Source organism: Heterocephalus glaber, unplaced genomic scaffold (genome assembly GCF_053883595.1).
Source record: "Heterocephalus glaber isolate CG9 unplaced genomic scaffold, H.glaber_assembly_v1.0 deba00001538, whole genome shotgun sequence".
In the NCBI taxonomy this organism is placed as follows: Eukaryota; Metazoa; Chordata; class Mammalia; order Rodentia; family Bathyergidae; genus Heterocephalus; species Heterocephalus glaber.
The window spans coordinates 3741801-3759578 of NW_028258333.1; the positions used below are offsets into that span (position 1 = coordinate 3741801).

The 17778-nt window shown below is 38.5% G+C and overlaps 1 protein-coding gene across 5 annotated transcripts in view; it reads right to left on the minus strand.

The window, feature by feature from the left end:
• Positions 1 to 17778, minus strand: part of Dnah5 (dynein axonemal heavy chain 5) — a 332580-nt gene that overhangs the window by 222929 nt on the left and 91873 nt on the right. For 4 of the 5 annotated variants that reach the window (XM_087189237.1, XM_013072408.3, XM_021258622.2 and 1 more), the window contains exons 10-15: positions 16462 to 16584; positions 15445 to 15660; positions 12450 to 12557; positions 3867 to 3952; positions 3076 to 3397; positions 2060 to 2266 (exon numbers count right to left, since the gene is read on the minus strand). In XM_087189237.1, coding sequence (XP_087045363.1) covers positions 2060 to 2266; positions 3076 to 3397; positions 3867 to 3952; positions 12450 to 12557; positions 15445 to 15660; positions 16462 to 16584 — 1062 coding nt within the window. The remainder of the gene's footprint in view (positions 1 to 2059; positions 2267 to 3075; positions 3398 to 3866; positions 3953 to 12449; positions 12558 to 15444; positions 15661 to 16461; positions 16585 to 17778) is intronic. The other variant, XM_087189236.1, reaches the window with a different exon arrangement.

Here is a 17778-nt window from a genome sequence, read left to right on the forward strand (position 1 = left end):
GGTAAAACGCCTGAAAACCGTTAAATATCCAGCACTCTGCATCTCTGGGGGGACTTTAGGTCATCCCTCTAAAATGCCAAAATCTGCTCTTACCAGTCATTCATGTTGTGGAGGAACATTTAATTCTCTAAACCCACAAGATATAATAAATGTCAATCAGATGATAATTTACATGTTCAAATTGGCATTACGACTGTGGTGGCTTTAAAAATTTTTGTCTCTCCTCCTCTCCCATAGGTCTGGATCTCTGTGCCCTCCCTGAAGTGGAAGTGGACCGATGGAGGTCAGCAGGGCTCAGCAGAAGAGCTGCTATGAGACAGATGTTCCAGGCTGTCACAACAGTCATGTGGCCTCCTCCCCATTAAATGTGCCACTTGCTCCTGAAATTCTACAAGCCTGAGGCCGCCTCGGTGAGCTTCATGTATGGATGCCCCAGTCCATAATCCAGTTGAGTGCACCATTCAAGCCCTGCTCATATTCTTTAACCACAGAACCATGAGATAGCACAAAATGTTGGTTAAAAGCCATTAACTCTGGGAGTGTGTGCTGTCTGCAACAGATAACTGAAATGACAACTCTGCAGACAAAATAATCATTAGCAATTTTATAGTCATAGGAATCTGATTTCTTAGTAATAATATTGTCTTTGCAAATATGTAGATGGACTAATTAATTTTACTAAAAAGCAAGAATATAAAAGAAAATTCCAGCATGCTAACTAGAATTTTATGAGTCCACATTTGAAGAATGTCTGTCCATTGCCAAGATTAACTTATTATTAGAGTATGAAGTAGGGGAAAGACAAGTCTAGGTTCTGGTTCTATTTTAGCCATTTAGCTACAGATCTTGGATAAGCCATTTAAGCTCTCTGAGCCTCAATTTTTGTCATCTATAAAATAGTATTCTGTCCCACCTACCTAACACAGTGGTGAAAAGATCAAATTAAATAATGAGCATGAAAATGGCTTAAAATCTAAGCTTTATGCAAGTGCATTGCCTTAGTGTTAGTATATGATGTTAACCACTATGGAATTTTAATAATAGTTTCCATGTTGTCAAATACCATGGCTGTATCTCTAACCTCATGGGTCTCATTCTCTGGGAAGCAATAGCTATCTCTAGTGATTGTCACCACCTCTATGAGGTTTTCCTTGCCCTTGGCTGCCTTGACAACTGGTTTCATCCCACCTTAAAATCTGTTCTTCATTGTATTTCCATATTTTCCTCTTCTATCAGACCAGTCAATACTGGAGCTAACCCCATGTTTGGTCCAGTAGCCCTCTACTCTTCTCTGTCCATATTCTCCCCATAAGAATTCTCATCCAGAACAATATTAAATAAAAACTATATTCTTCTGTCAAAAGTTTGCCTCCAACTTTTAGTGCTCCAGTGAACTCCAGACTTACATATCTGATAGCATGGATAACATCTCCACTCAGACATCTGCAAATGATCTTATACTTAGAAAGAAACTACTGATAACCACCTCTCCCACAAAATAAACTAGCTCATCACTGTCATCTTCATAAATGAGACTTACCACCAGGGCCACTGCATTTTATTCTGCAACCCACACAGAAATACATGGTAGCCCCCTCAATTATCTTTAATTTCCCTTATAACCTGCAGCCTGACATAACTCTCAAATTCTCTGATCGTCTCTGTTGCCATTTTAGTTCAAGCTACAACCATCTCCAAGACAGACCAATGCAACAGCCCACAAACTGGCTTCCCATTGACACTTCTGCCTTCCTTTGACCCATTTTCCACACAGGAACAAGAATGATTTTAATTATAAACGATACCATGGCTTTTTCTCCAGCTCAAAATCCTCCACTGAATCCTTGGTACACTCAAAACTAGACCCCAACCTCCAGTGTTAGCATAAAGTCTGAAGAGCCTGGTCCAGTCGACTCTGCAGCCTCGTGCCAAGGCACTGTCCTGCACTCATCTGCTCCAGGAGTCCTGGCCACTTTCTGTCATCCAGTATAACACATCTCAGATTTTTTTAAATGCACTCTAGATCTATCCAGGAAGAGGAAAAATAACTGCACTGTACCTTCATGTTACTGAAGTTCTTTTTGTATATATCCCGTTTCTGGAAGAGGGCAGCTGCAAATGATGAGACTTCAAGTCCCATTTGTGACATGCACTCTGTTTCTCTAAATAAGATTAATATCTGAGGATCAAAGTTCACAAACAATTCCCCTGTGCCAGGAGCCTTCACCAGTAAAGAAGCCTCAAGACCCATGTGAATTTCTTCAATCTGCAGGAAGAAGTCAGTATCATTACTATCAGAAAGCTCAATGTGTACACAAAGCATCTAGCTCAGCCATTTCTGAGAATCAGGATCACTAACTGTCCTTGCATGGATTTGAGCTTCATAAATTACAGACAACAGGATCACTTGCTCTCCTAAGTTCAATGCAGAAAACAGACTCAGGTTCATGATGATGATACTGCACAGTCAAGTCAATAAAATGTTTTATTCATGAACCTCACACTTGATAGATAAGTGGACACTGCAGTAGTGGAGACTTCTCAAAGCCTATTTAGCTCCATGATGACTTTAATTACATTCCTAATAAAATTCACAGCCTGCTAAACTCAGTTTTCAGTTATCTAGAGGTGCAATGAATACAGCTATGGGGATATGCCTTCCTGATAATCTACAAAGAAATACAAGTATTGGTAGGGTCTAATTAGACAGATATACTGGTGTTTACCAACACATTCCAGATCTCACTGAATTTCCAAAAGGAAGAAACTTAACCAATAGGACAGGGAAACCAATAGACAGGATTTCCTCATTGAGGAGTTTGTAAGTTAAATAAAAATAATTTTCTGTTACCTTGCTTAAGACTTTTGTCATAATTAATGATTTTAAATTAATAATTATTTTCCTCCATGAGCAGATTTTAATATGGCTCACAATCAATTACCTAGCTTGAGCCAAGTGATTTACAAAGTAAATGTAAACGCAACAGCCTACAGGCACGTCCCTGACAAATGTCAGAGAGGGGACTCCACTGTATAGACGGTGGGGACCTTCTACACAGCGTCTTAGAGGCTCACCTGTTGAAGCCACGCCCTGTGGTAGAGAACCTCAAACTCCAGGAGGACCCTGGCCACCCTGTTGTAACTGCGAATTACAGGCTTGGCCTCGGGCGTCCTCAGCACCGTCGGGTGCTGCTGGAAGAGCTGCATGGGTTGCTGGATCCTGCGGAAAAGCTGCCGGGCCCACAAGATCTTCCCAGCGATGGGAGGCTGATCTCGAGCCAGAGGAGGGTCATATTTCTGCTGCATATACAGCTTTGAAATCATATCAATGTCAGCCCCATAGTTCTCGAGAATCAGCCGGTATTTATCATCAATACCAAGATTAGGTATACTCAATCTGATTAAAATGCAAAGTAGTAAAGGGTTTGGATTAACGGAAAGTTATTTACTAATCTTATTTACGAACACTGATTTAAAAACAGATGCTAATGGAAAAGAATGAGGTAGTTCTGTAGCATACGAAAAGCATCAAAATAGTATCAATTCTTATGGTGTTGGTAAAACCAGGGGAAGAATTTTTTTTAATTGCTTAAATATTAGACAGTGTTGCTGTGGCAGTCACAAGATAATTCAAAGCTTAGAGTATGCTCTATTTGCCAAAATAAAGCAAATCCTTTATTCTTCAAAGAGGTAATCCTCATAATCCTCTGAAAAAAAACTATAACTTTGTGACTCAAGACTCTCAAGAGAGGCTTTTCTTTGATTAGACTATGAAATAATAATAGTAACAATAATAATAATAACAAAACTAAACTATGTTCATATTATCCCAATTTAGAAAATAGAATTTAGAAAATTATTTTTACCTTTCAAACTTTCTTAACATACTTAGAGCTTGGTTTGTGTCTTGAATCTTTTCAAATGTAACATCCATGAACTTCTGTAACTCGTTCTAAAATGGAATAAAACTTGATAATAAACAATAAATTAACATTGGGAATTTTCTATTTAGCAACAAGAGAAAATAGCTCCCCATGTTCTACAAATATCTAATAAAGGTAGCAAAATATAACAGAAAAATGACTGCGCTTAAAAGAAAAGTAAATGCCCAGAAGCAAAAATAAAGAGAGAACTGAAAGCCAGAGGGTAGTTGAGGTGCAGCAGACTGGCCATGCATACTGGCCAGGCAAAGGGCCCTGGTAGAGCCTGGGGCTGGGTCACAATGTGGGGCCAGAACTGGGCAGTCCTCACACTCTTGACATCCTACAGAAATACAGGAGGCCGAATCAGCCCACTGCGGACAGGCAGGGCAGAGAAGCTCAGCCGGTCCCAGAACACAGAAGGAAGGTCCCCACCTCCATCCCAGGCTCCTAGGGCAGAGAAGCTCAGCTGGTCCCAGCACCCGGAAGGAAGCTCCCTAGGGAAGGTGAGCCACGTGGGTGCCAGAAGCACAACTGCCCCGTGGAAATGAGAAAAAACATAAGCAAGCCTCAAAAACAGACTTCCAGATCACCTACAGCAACCCCAAAGGGAAACAAGATGGAACAATCTGATACTCAACCACCTGGACTCTGAACTAGCAACAAAAGAGGATCTGGGAAAAATGAAATCAGAAATAATTACTCAGATAACAGTAAAGATTTTGCTCATGGAGCAAGACATGATTAATAAACCTAGAGAGGAAACAGACAAATAAATAGAGGATCTGAGGAACATGATGGAATCCCAACATAGGAAACAAATGGAATCCATAAAACAGATACAAACAGATTTGCAAGAGATTAAAAACTCTATTGAAAGTCTGCGCAGCAGAATGAACCAATGTGAGGATAGAATTTCACATACCAAAGAAAAGATTGCAATTAGTGAGGAGGAAAAGAAAAATTGCTTTAAAACTGTAAGGGAACATGAGAAATCAATCCACCAGCTGCTAGATGATGCAAAGAAGTCAATTGGAGTCAATGAAGAAAGAGGAGAGAGTGCAGATGACATAAAAAATCTGTTCACAGAAGTGATGGCAGAAAACTTCCCAAGCAGGGGGAAAGAACTTGACATACAGATAAGTGAGGCATACAGGACTCCAGCTAGCCTTAATCAAAAAAAAAAAAATCTACACACATGCATATAATAGTTAGGATTCCAGAAATTCAACCGAAGAACAAAATTCTACAAGCAGTGAGAGAAAAGAAACAAATTACATGCAAAGGAAAGCCCATCAGAATCACAGCAGACTTCTCAGTGCAAACCCTCAAGGCAAGAAGAGCTTGGAATCATGTAGTTCAAGCCCTAAAGGAAAACAGCCTCCAACCCAGATTGATGTACCCTGCAAAACTATCTTTCAAAATTGATGGAGAAATAAGATACTTTCATGATAAAGAGCACCTCAGGAACTTCATGAATACCAAACTGTCACTCCAAAAAATTTTAGACAATACCCTAGGAAAAGACAATGAGAATCACAACCCCAGGAAGCCCAGCAGAATGAATCTATTGGGTGTGACAAATTAAACGCAAAGGGGCAGAATCCAACAAAAAGAAAAATGACAAGGCTTTTAAAACTTTGAACTTCATCTCCCTAATGAGTGTATAATTCAATCTTATTATTGTACTGATTAGTATTTTTCTGATTCTAGAGTTGCACACCTTTCCTTGTGCTGTACTGGCTATTTATCATCTTCTTATGTCTACATTTTAATTGGGTTGTCTATTAATGAGCTGTAAGAATTCTTTATATATTCTGCTCATAGGTTATGTGCATTGTAAATATGGTCTGTTTAAGGACTACTTTTCATTTTAATGATGTCATTTAAAGTTCTAAATTTTGATGGAACCTCATTTATCAATTTTTTTCTTTTATACACCATGGTTTTTGTATCCTAGGTAGTTCTTGCCTACCCTGAATTCATAAATATTTTCCCTTATAATTTCTTCTTAAAGTTTTATACTTTTAGGCTTTCTTATTTAGGTTCATAGATCCCTTCAAGTTATTTTCATGTATGGAAAAAAGGGTTGAGGTTAATTTTTTATATACGGATACCAGGTGTTCCAGTGCCGTTTGCTGAAAACACTATCTCTTCCTCGGCTCTTGAATTGAGTTTATATTCTATAAAATGCTAATGTTAAATAATCTTTCAAAACTCAGTGGACCATATATGTGTGGTTCTATTTCTAGATTCTCTGTTTTATTCCAATGATCTATAAGTCTTTCCTTACACCAACACTGCCTTGATTACTGTAGCTTTAGAAGAAGTCTTAAAATTAGGTACTAAATGTCTTCCAACACTGTTTTTTTACAAAAAAAAAAAAATTCTAGGTCCTTTGTACTCCTACATAACTTTTAAATTTCAATATCCAATTCTTCATTTATAGCAAGTATACACAGACCTGAATTTTTATATATACCTTGTGTTTTCTAATCCTGCTAAATTCAAGTACAAGTTCTAGGGGCTCCTAGAGATTTCTTAGTATTTTCTCTGTAGATGATCATTTCATCTACATATAAAGATTTTGCTTCTACCTTGCCAATCCTATCCTAGTTGTATCATTTTATTGCCAGACTACTTTGGTAGGGACTAGGTTTCAAAGTTTAATGGACAGATAAAGAGTAAGCATATCTGCCCTTGTTCCCCACCTTAAGGAGAAAGCATTGTATCTTTTCCATTTATATAAGGCATTCTCGCTGGAAGTAAGGAGTACATGTCTTTAATCTGTTGAGAAGGTTCTGTTCTACTTCTAGGATCCTGATAGTTTTTACCATGAACAGCTGTAGAATTTAGTCCAATACTTTTTCTTCAACTAGTGACAGGATCATATGGCTTTTTCCTTTCCTCTGTTAAAATGATGACTTTTGGGGGTGGATCTTCCAATGCTGAGCCAACACTGCCATCCCTATAACAAAACCACTTTCTACATACTGCCAGATCTGACTTCCAATAGTTTGTTTTGTTAAACAAATTTCTATCTATGTTCATACTTTTTTCTTCTATTATCTTTATCCAGTTTTAGGATTAGCACAATGTTGTGTTCCTAAAATGAGGAGAGAAGTGTTCCTTCTTTTTTCTGCTTCAATTGTTTGATATAATTTATCAGTTAAAATGTTTATGAGCCTGCTGCTGTCATATAGGTAAGTTTTCAAGGTAGGAATATACTTTCTTTAATAGGTGCTATTCAAATTTTATATTTCCTCCACAGTTAGTTTCATTAATTTGTCTTCCAAGGTACTTCTTAGAAGTTGTCAAATTTATTTCAAAAAAGATTTTTGTAATATGCTTTCTATATCCTTTTAAATTCTGTGAAATCTGTGGTAATGTCTCCTAGATCTCGATATTGTAATTTTAAAAATGTATAACTGATATTGTGTAACAGGAAGAAAAGGTCTAAAAGAGCAGGGGAATTGGGAGGGGTAGGGGAAGGGAAAAAATGGAAAGGAAAAAATATGAGAAGATGAAAAAAATGGAAACAAGGTCTTTGCAAATAGGGAAGGGTGGAGGGGGTGAAGGGAGGGCAAGCGAAGGGGAAAAAAAATAAGAACCAAGAGACTCATGTAATGGTACAAGATCCCAATGATGAATATAACTGTATTGTATACCGAAAATGTACCAATAAACTTAATGGGGGAAAAAAAAAAAAAAGAAATCCAGGAGCTACAAAGTGCTGCCCACTGCTTGCAAGGGAAATGAAGCAACTGCAAGTCTGGAGAGCTGCTGCGAGGCTTGCCACCCTCCCAGAGCTATGAATAGGGAGAAAAAATTACCCTAGAACAAGGTTCCCATCTTCCTGTCAAGGACCACGATAAATATCTTCAGCTTGGTGTGACACGGGTCTCCTTCATAACTGCTCTCCTCTGCTACTATAGTACAAAGTGGCTAAAGACAATGTCCAAACAAGCAGGACAGGACTTGCACCTTGGTACCGTTTGCTGACTCCTGCCCCAGAGCAACTGAAGCCCTACATGTACCGCATGGAGATGAAGGGCACAAGAGGATATTGCACGCTATAGGAAATGGATCACCCAGGAAACTAGCATAAATGCTAGTCTGGAAACGTAAAACCATTAGGCCCGCAATAGAAGCAATACAAAGCCACCCTATAGAAATACTTCCAAAGCCATTAGATTCCCCAGGAACTACATAAATAACTCCAAAAGATAAGACCAAATGAGACTTTGAAAACCACATGAGCAAATGATCTTTGAGAAAGAAGCAGTAGGATGCACACATGGAATCATGACTCGAGTCCTAGCAATGATGGAACAGTCTGAAAGACTATAAAGCAAGCATATTTAAAATTGCTAAAGAGTAAAGAAGAAACAACAACAGAATAATGTAAAACAGAAAGAGTTCAGATTTTAAAAAACAAAACTCATACATAAAAGGAGAAAATTATTGCAATCAATATACAAAGGAAACAAATCACATATACCTGAAAATAAAATTAAGAAATTGCAGGAGAGATCTAAAAGAAATCACTCAAAATGTGATGAAGAAATAAAGAAAGGGAAAATGCAGGAAATGAAGTATAACAGAAGCGGAAGGGAGAAAAAGAAGGGCTAACATATGTCTACTGGAGTCCTGGGAAAGGGCGTAATGTACAAAATGTACTATTGGAAACTGGTGAGTGCTGCTGCTGAGGACCAGCCAATGGGAAAGTGGCGGCTTCACTGGAAAAGCAGCATGTGGGACTCTAGCAGGAAGGTGTGACAAGGATCGACCTGTTCAGTGCAGTAGGTTGTGAGATGAGCGAAGATGTGTATTGTAAGTGTGCTGTAAATCATGAAACACAAACAACACACTGACATGAAATTTTGTTTCAAACTACAAAAAAAGCGCCAAAGAAACACAAAATGTCATCTGCAAATAATGACAATTTGACTTCTTCATTTCCTATCTTTATTCCTTTATCACAATGTGGGGGAAAAAAATCTTCACCTGCTGTTTCTCAGACAAAGCTCCACTATCTCGAATCTATAAAGAATTTGAAAAAATCAGACCTTCCAAATTTAAAGACCCAATCCAAAAATGAATGGGCATCTGAAATGAACAGACATTTCTCAGACAGAGAAGGAGAAACAGCAAATAAACATATGAAAAAATGTTCAACATCACTGGTCATTTGAGAGATGCAAATGAAAACAACACTGAGATTCCACTTCACTCCAGAAAGAATGGCTGCTATCATGAAATCAACCAATAACAAATGTTGGCGGGGCTGTGGGGAAAGAGGAACCCTACTCCACTGCTGGTGGGAGTGTAGACTGGTGCAAGCACTGTGGAAATCAGTATGGAGATACCTCAAAAAACTAGGACTGGAAGTCATATTTGACCCAGCTGTTCCCCTGCTGGGGATCTTCCCCAAAGAATTAAAAGAATCATACCACAGTGATATATGTGCACCCATGTTCATAGCAGCGCAGTTTGTAATAGCTAAAACTTGGCAACACCCCAATTGCCCATCAACTGGAGACTGGATAAAGAAAATGTGGTTTTTTAATAAAACGGAGTACTACTCAGCCATAAAAAATGAGGAATTAGAGACATTTATAACTAAATGGATGCACATTGAGGCGATACTCTTACGTGAAATAAACAGGACACACATGTGTAAATACCTAATAGTTTCTCTAATGTGAGAAATTGAAAGTGTAAATAAGGACTAAAAGGTATAATAGATAATGTGAAATAGGAAGAAAAGGGGCAAAGGGGAAGGGAAAGTGGGAGGGGTAGGGAAAAGGAAAGAAGGGAATGGAATTAGTATGAGAAAATGAAAAAATGGAAACAAAGTCTTTGTAAATAGGGAGGGATGGAGGGGTTGAAGGGAGGGCACGGGAAGGGGGGAAAATAGGAACCAAGAGAGATTATGTAAAGGAGCAAATTTCCAATGATGAATGTCATTGGATTGTATACCTACAATGAGCAATAAAATAAAAATTTTTTTAAAAACACAAAATGCTAAAAATTTGTTTATGAGATGAGATTTGGGCCAATGGTTATGATCCTGAGACCAAAACTTAGGGTTCTCAGTGGAAATCACTCGGTTCTTGTGCAAATGAAAAAAAAAGTTTATCAATCAAGATCCACTACCAAGGTGAGGTTGACTTTGGTTCTGACATTGATGGAATTGTGTGAGTTGAATTTGAACCTAGTCCCACTACAGTGAACTGTGAATATTATAAGGGCTTATTTGAGCATTTAAGAAATGATTTGCATAGAAAACAACCTGAAATATGGGCAAATGGTTTTGCTCTCCTTCATGACAATGCTCCCTGTCATACACAACTCCAGTAGGGGAATTTCTGTCAAATAAAAATGTTATGGTAGGGGCTCAGTGGTTTCGCTGCCTGCTGCGCAAGTGCAAGGACCTGAGTTCAATCCCCAGTACCAAAAAAAAAACAAAAATGTTATGGTACAGCCCTGTCCATCAAATACCTAAAAAGTTGCTTTGAACTTTAATGCTAGTCTGGTTTCATAGGTAATTTTAGTTTCAAAGTTCCTTTCTGTTGGCCCTTAGAAAATCTTTTTCTTTTTAAATTGACTTTGACATCTGTGGTTCCCACGAGGTATTTGTCACCTGTTAGTTATTGCTTTATGGATATTTGTATTTACCCTCTCTCTCACTGCCATTGAATGGGCAATGGAATCATCAGAGTAGGGTTCCTAGTGTTCTGAGGTCTCAGCTCCTGCTTCTATTCCTTTAGTGCAGTCTGGCCCCCCTCCAGAGTCCGTTCTTGACCGAGCAGTTTATTCTTCCACCTGCTGGAATCTGAGCTTCCAACCTTTCAACACCCCTCCTGTGTGGCTCCAATACACTGCACCTCTGTGACCTGTCAGCACCAGCATGATCCCAGGTTGGATGGGACTGTGGGCTCTGGTCCACCTCAGAGTTGCCCTCTGGTCACAATCCTGACCCAAACCCCTCCTGGACCCCAACCCCCAAAGCTCACTTGAGATGCCACAGTTGTGGAACCTCCACACACCTTCTCCCCAGATCTCATCACATCCACCCACTCCATCCAGAATCCTGGAAAGGCAAGAATTCTGCCCCAGCTTTACAGAGATGAGGTTCAGTCCACAAGAATGGGAATTTAAAGGAGAGAACACAGAATGATTACTTAAAGGAAAAAGAATAGAGAAATGGATAAAGAAGTCAAAGGAAAACTAGCTGGCAAATCCAATTCAGAAGTGGATCGTTTTGGGAGTAGAGGACAAGATGAATAAGTGTTAATCTCAGTAAAAGAAAAGAGAAAGGAAAATAGAAACTTGCTTAAAAGCCCAGGTATAGAACATGATAAAATAATAATTTCAGTACTACGAGAAGTGTGCACAGACTTAGCAGGGTCTCTCTAAGCTGCTAAATGACCCAGGTTGAGCTCAAATTTACAATCCCGCCTCTGCCTCCCAGGTTGTGGGGATCATGGTGTGCATTACCACACCCAACCAACATAGGCATCTTCCCAGCATGGAGCACAGCCTCCTCTGTAAAGTCCTTCCTGACACCAGTCAGTGGAAGTACAGATTATTCTGTCCTCTGTTCACTTCCTGTCTTGGGGGTTGGGGTAGCAATGATCAGACATGTTTTGTAGGTCTGTCCTCCCTGTAAGTTTTGTGTAGGACTTGTACTATGTCTTCTTTTTTTTTTTTCTATCTTTCTTTCTTTTTTTTGGTACCGGGGATCGAACTCGGGTCCTTGCACTTTCGAGGCAGGAGGTGGAACCACTGAGCTAAATCCCCAGCCATGTCCTATCTTTGAATCTTCCTCCTGACACATTGTCAGAATGCTATTTTTATAACTAGTTGTTTGAGCCCCTATTTGCCCTTCTAGATGCTTTATTCATTCCTTTCACATTTCAAACCTCTCACTGCTTTCTGTCTGATTGAGAGCTTTGAAGGCAAATCTACTTGACTTATTTCTGCATACGTAACCCACAGCATAGAAGCCTAATACATCACTGCTGTACAGTAAACACTTCATTGCAGTGAAAACAGGGGACTGGGGAGGGGCTTCAAAACCAAGAAGAGTCCTGGAACCACCATATTTAAGGCTTCATGGCCAGCGATTCGTCTTCAAGATCTCCCACACATCACTGATCTGCTTAGGCTACCTCTGATGGTAATGATTGCTATAAAGTAACAAAGAAATAGAAACAAATGTCTCCATTCCAATGAAGCTACAGTGTTTCAACAGAAGATGAAAGTTAACTTTCTAAGAACTAAAGACAAGCAGAAGTCTGTGATTACAGATCATTATCCAAAGCTATATTTATGACCCTTTAATCCATGGAAAAAAGCCTTTAATTATTTATCTGAAATCACAAAATGCAGGCTGAGGTTGCTATCGGTCACCTCTATGATGAAAATGCCTCTCCCTTATGAATGGGTAATGATTAGCAGCATTACACAGAAAGGAAAAAATAAACATGAAATCACCCAGAGGAATTTTATTATACAACCTACATGAAGGTCATTAGTCTGCTTGCAAAATTCTTCATAATCCTGGTCAAAATCCATTTTCCTCTGGTCTAAGAAATCATATTCTTTTTTCTTTATGATTGTAATGATCTTCTGAAATATTATGAAACAAATAAGATAACATTTCAATATTCTTGCATTACTTAACTAAATCTGCTGCTTAAATTCAGAACTCATGCAATCATTCTTAAAATATCTGTTTTAAAGGATGCTTATTTCTTTATATACTCACATTGCTTAGTGCTTATTATTTTAAAGCCAGTATAATATTACCATACTGCATTCAAAATAGAAAACATTTTTATGATGTTTTATGCAGTTTAGGAGAAAACATAAGGTAAGAATCACATCTGAAAATTAGGAGGTATTTTCCCTAAAAGTTTCTTGTTAATCACATCTGAAATTTTATTTTTTTAAAAGCCCAGAGAAGACTTGACTAAAAATATTTTTTGTTCAGGTGTTTAAATCATCTCAGAAAATAAATAACAAAACACAAACAACATAGGAAGAAAAGGATTGTGTTATAATAGCTACAGATGCGTTATGACCTTCCAAGCCTCGAGTGTCGTAAATAAAATGTCAAACCACAATCTACCACTTAAAAACTCTCCAGAATTAATTGCTTCCTTCTTCCCTGCTACAGACTGAATATGAAAGTACAAATTAGGCAATTCATCTCCTTGAAAATACTATTATCAGAAGTTTTGTTTGCTTTGAACAATGAGCTCTAATGCTCTGTGACCATTCTTATCCAGGTACTAAGCCATTCTCAAACTCAGGTGCCCATACTACTGACAAAGGCATATAATCTTTATTAAGGATACTGGGCCTCCTTCTGCAATCTCCTTTTCAAAGTCATTTCCGTTTAAACATCCATTCAAGTCTCTCAGGAGACTCAAGTGTATAAACTCCATAACTTTTGGAATCAAGTTTGAGGTTATATAAGTAAAAACTTAGTTATACAGATTATGTACATGTATATTATATTAAAATGTCTGAAAGTGTGGCAAAGCTGCATTTTAATGTAGCTTAATTAAAAGATTAAAAGATTTAGGGACCAGAGGAAATACTGCTCTGTGACTGGCTCTAATGGTCACTTAAGAGTATTAAGTTCAATAAATGAAATTATTAATTGTGACCTTTAAAAAACTGGTCAAACTCAATATACTCAATCACTAAGTGGACAGTAATGTATTGCACACCTGCTAGGTGCCAGCAAACTGAAGATACAGGAATGAACAGAACAGACACATGTTCCTGACCTTGGGTAGTTACATACTCAGTGGAGACAGGGTTTCAGAATACATGTCAATCGCGAATGAATAAAGGTGATCGCTTCTGGCCATGGAAAATGGGTAATGTGACTTGCAGTGACTGGAGGAAAACTGAGGTCTACTTAGGAAGTCTTCACTGGGAAGGTTTTCTACATTCAGATCTGGAGGCCAAAGCGGAAGCCACTGTGTTATGATAGCCCAGGTAACACTTCCGGGTGAGGGGGTGCTCTGGGAGCCCTTGGGTGACCAAACGTGCCCTTCCTGAATCCGAGGCCCACCCAACAGAGAGAAGGGCAGCACGGGGCAAGGATGGGAGGACCACCAAGAAAGAGCAGGAAGTTTCCTTGACCCTTTCAGCCGCTCACATAGACACTGGTACATGAAATTCTCCCTTTCCGCCCACATGGACGGTCTGCACTTTATCTCATTACTGTCTGATGTATCCATTTTCATCAGTATTTTGCTTTAAATTTTCAAAGCAATTTCCCAGTATTTTTTATCAAGTTAGATAAGACTTTCTATCAGCCTTTAGCTGTACAGTTCTTCTTGCTTAAAAATAACCTTTGAAATATGTGCCAAAGTAAACTTTTCATTAAAAATGAAAAATAATTCATAAGATTCCAAACTGAAAAAAATAAATGAATGCATTCTTTGTCTTGAAAAACTGTCAATTTCATAGCTTTTATCCACATTGGAGATGATACACAGAACATTTATTGTTTCCTGCTATATAAAATTTTGTCTGCTGCTCTGATGTATTCAGGAAATAAAAATATTCCTTATATTGGCCTAAACTGTTAGAGTATAAAAATTAATGTGTGGCAGTAAATTATACGATCTTTTTCAAATTCAAGTAGAAAAAAGAATTCAAATTCTAGTGTCGCTGTTCCCAAACAAGAAAAAATTGACTTTATCCACACTGAGAAGCATATTTTGTTTGTACATTCTTTTAAAATCTTCAAAATATTATTAGATCACTGTGCCCACTTTCCAACTAAGATTTATCACACAGTTTATCAATGGATAAAGCAGAGAGCAGTCAAGATAATTAGGAATATTAGAGCTATAGTAAAATTTGCTTCTTTACCTGTTTTAACATGTACAGAAAGAATGTTCAAATGTATAATGGAATATCACTTTGATGTCATCTAGTGCCTGACATATTGTATATTCTTCATTAGATATTTCTTCCATGAATAAATAACTTACATTTAAGATATTTTCTTGCACTATTAATGAAAATGCTTTCTAATGGTGATTAATTTTAAACTATTTGGAAGTCTTACTTATAACCACACACTTGAAAAGAATTCAACTAGGGGTCGGGGATTTAGCTCAGTGGTGCTGCCGCCTGCCTTGCAAGTGCAAGGTCCCGAGTTCAATCCCCAGTACCAAAAAAAAGAATTCAACTAGCATCATAATGCAATTCTGAAATAAATCAAATTTCTTTATTGTTAAAAAGGTCATGAGATAGTATTTTACATTATAAATGTAAGGGCTGGGGATTTAGCTCAGTGGTTTCACTGCCTGCTGTGCAAGCACAAGGACCCGAGTTCGATCCCTGGTACCAAAAAAAAAAAAAAAAAAAAACCATACATTATAAATGTAAGTTATAATGATTTGAATCATTCTTAATAACATTATTTGCATAAAATATTAAAGTTGTTACAAATAATAGAAGCAAATAGAGTTTTAAACTATAATACCTGGTACTTAATGACCATGTCATCCAGTCCTTCAATTTTAGAGTCCTGTAATACTGAGTATGTTTTGAGAGTGGTAAAGATGTCCATTATCTTGGCAAGGCGTCGGTGGAAAGTTTCAAATTTGCCAAAAATATACATCTCGCTAAACTCAAATTGTTTTTCACTTGGATTTTGTTTGAGTCTTTGTTTAGTCTTGTGAAAGCAGTGCTGATATTCCTTCAAATCAAAAGCCAAGAGTAAGAAGGAAACATAAGGCACTGGGGCTGTAGCTCAGTGGTAGAACACCTGCCTAGCAGGAACAAGGCCCTGGACTCAATCTAGGTACTGGAACAAAAGAAGAGAAGGGAAGGGAATGGAAGGGAAGGGAAGGGGAGGGGAAAAGAAAGAGAGGAAGCGAGAGAGGAAGGGAGGGAGGGAGGAAGGGAGGAAGGGAAGGAGGAAGGAAGGAAGGAAGGGAGGGAGGGAGGGAGGGAGGAAGGAAGGAAGGAAGGAAGGAAGGAAGGGAGGGAGCAAGGGAGGGGAACATAAAGATATTACTTTCATTTTCTTAAGTGAAAGTGACAGCAAGTTAGGATGAAAATGCAAAACTTTTCACAGATTCATGGCTTTGTGCGAACTTATCAATTAGCCTCGAACGTCATCTTTCAGTGTGGCAAAGGCTTGATTATTCTTGCAACTCAAAGCCATGCCTTGCCTACCTGGGTCTCACTGTCTCAGTAAGAGCATCACTCTGTTGGTATTCCCACGGGTCTACGGGAGGTGTAAGCAAGACTGTCTCACCTTAGTCATCTTTGTATCTCCAGAGCTTAGTGTGGTATTGAGAAACACCAGGACTCCAACAAGGGTAAGAAAAGTGAATACACTTTCTGGAGAGGTTTATTAACACTCAACTTTCTTAACTGTAAAGAATTACTGTTCTTTTCACCAACCAGTAATATAACTGCTAAATGATTTTAAATGACCTCAGGAAAAAACAAATAATAAAACACCTAAATATACTATTAAGCTGCCTATTACCTCCTTAAGTTTAATGGCAGATAATATTTTTTCCATAACAACATCCTGTGGCTGGTTCCATATGGATGCAGTTCCATTGTTGGTAATGTAGGCTTTACACGCAGATATCATCTGATTCGTCACCTGAAATTTCCCAAAAAGATGGTGTTAATTGCATAAAACATCCATGGACAATAAAACATACACTGACAATAAATCAGTGTATAAATCAGTGTAGAAGGTCCTCAACTCTTCTCTCTCTCAGAATTCACCTGTGAACTTGAGCTTTGGATTTTATTTTTGCGTCACAATTGGATCAAGCACTGATGCTTTAATATGGCAAAATCATCTGGAAAATCAAGTGGAGCCATCTTCTTTACTCAGAATGAAGGTCTTTACCAACCAAGGCATTCACTGCCCTGTCTAACAACTGATGAGGAGTTTTCCCACCTCCTTAGGTTCCTGCTCTAATGTCTAAGTCACAGTTTACAAACAGCATGTGAAGTGCAGGTGGCCTTGGTATCTCCTGCCACCCTGACCTGCAGTGAAAATCTCAAAAGAAGATCACAGAGAGATAATAAAGCCAACTTATAAACATCTTAAAGTGAACATCTTATTCACCCTTCCAAACACTAAAAAAAGAAAAAAACCTTCAAAATTTCCTTGATTTTTAAAAAAAATAATGTAAAGGCAAAATTAAATAACTATTCTGCATACTTGGGATAACACAGGGCCTGGGGCTCCCAAGGAAGGGGTGACGGTGTAAGCAAGCAACATCAGCCAGGAGCTGAATTGGGCTGCTGTACACAGGAGGGTTTAGCACACAATTTGCTCCTCTTTTGTACCTACTTTGAAACTCCTAAGACAAAAAAAGTTTTACAATTAAATAAAGGAGCTGGGCATGGTGGCACATGCTTGTAATCCCAGCCCTGAAGAGGCAGAAAAACTGTCAAGAGTTTGAGGCCAGCCTGAGCTACACAGTAAGTTCAAGGCCATCCTGGAATACACAGCAAGACCTTATCTCCAAAATCCACCTACAATGAAATAATAATAATTAGACAAAGGATAGTTTCACAACTTAATCCTAAACAACCAAGTCTTGTGAATAATATGCATGAAACCTAGCTCGACGGTGCACACAGACTTCTGAGTCTCACTCAGCCACGGAAGATTTTCTCCGACCCTAACATGCAGTTTTAAAGGAGGAAGAAATTGGGAGGACTCGTGCAGATGTGACTCCTTTGTATCTGAGCTACCCTCCTGACAGCAGAAGGAAAAGCTCTCCAGTAGGGTGGGTTTCTCTAGTCCCAGAAGAACCACACCTCATGCCCCGTGAGT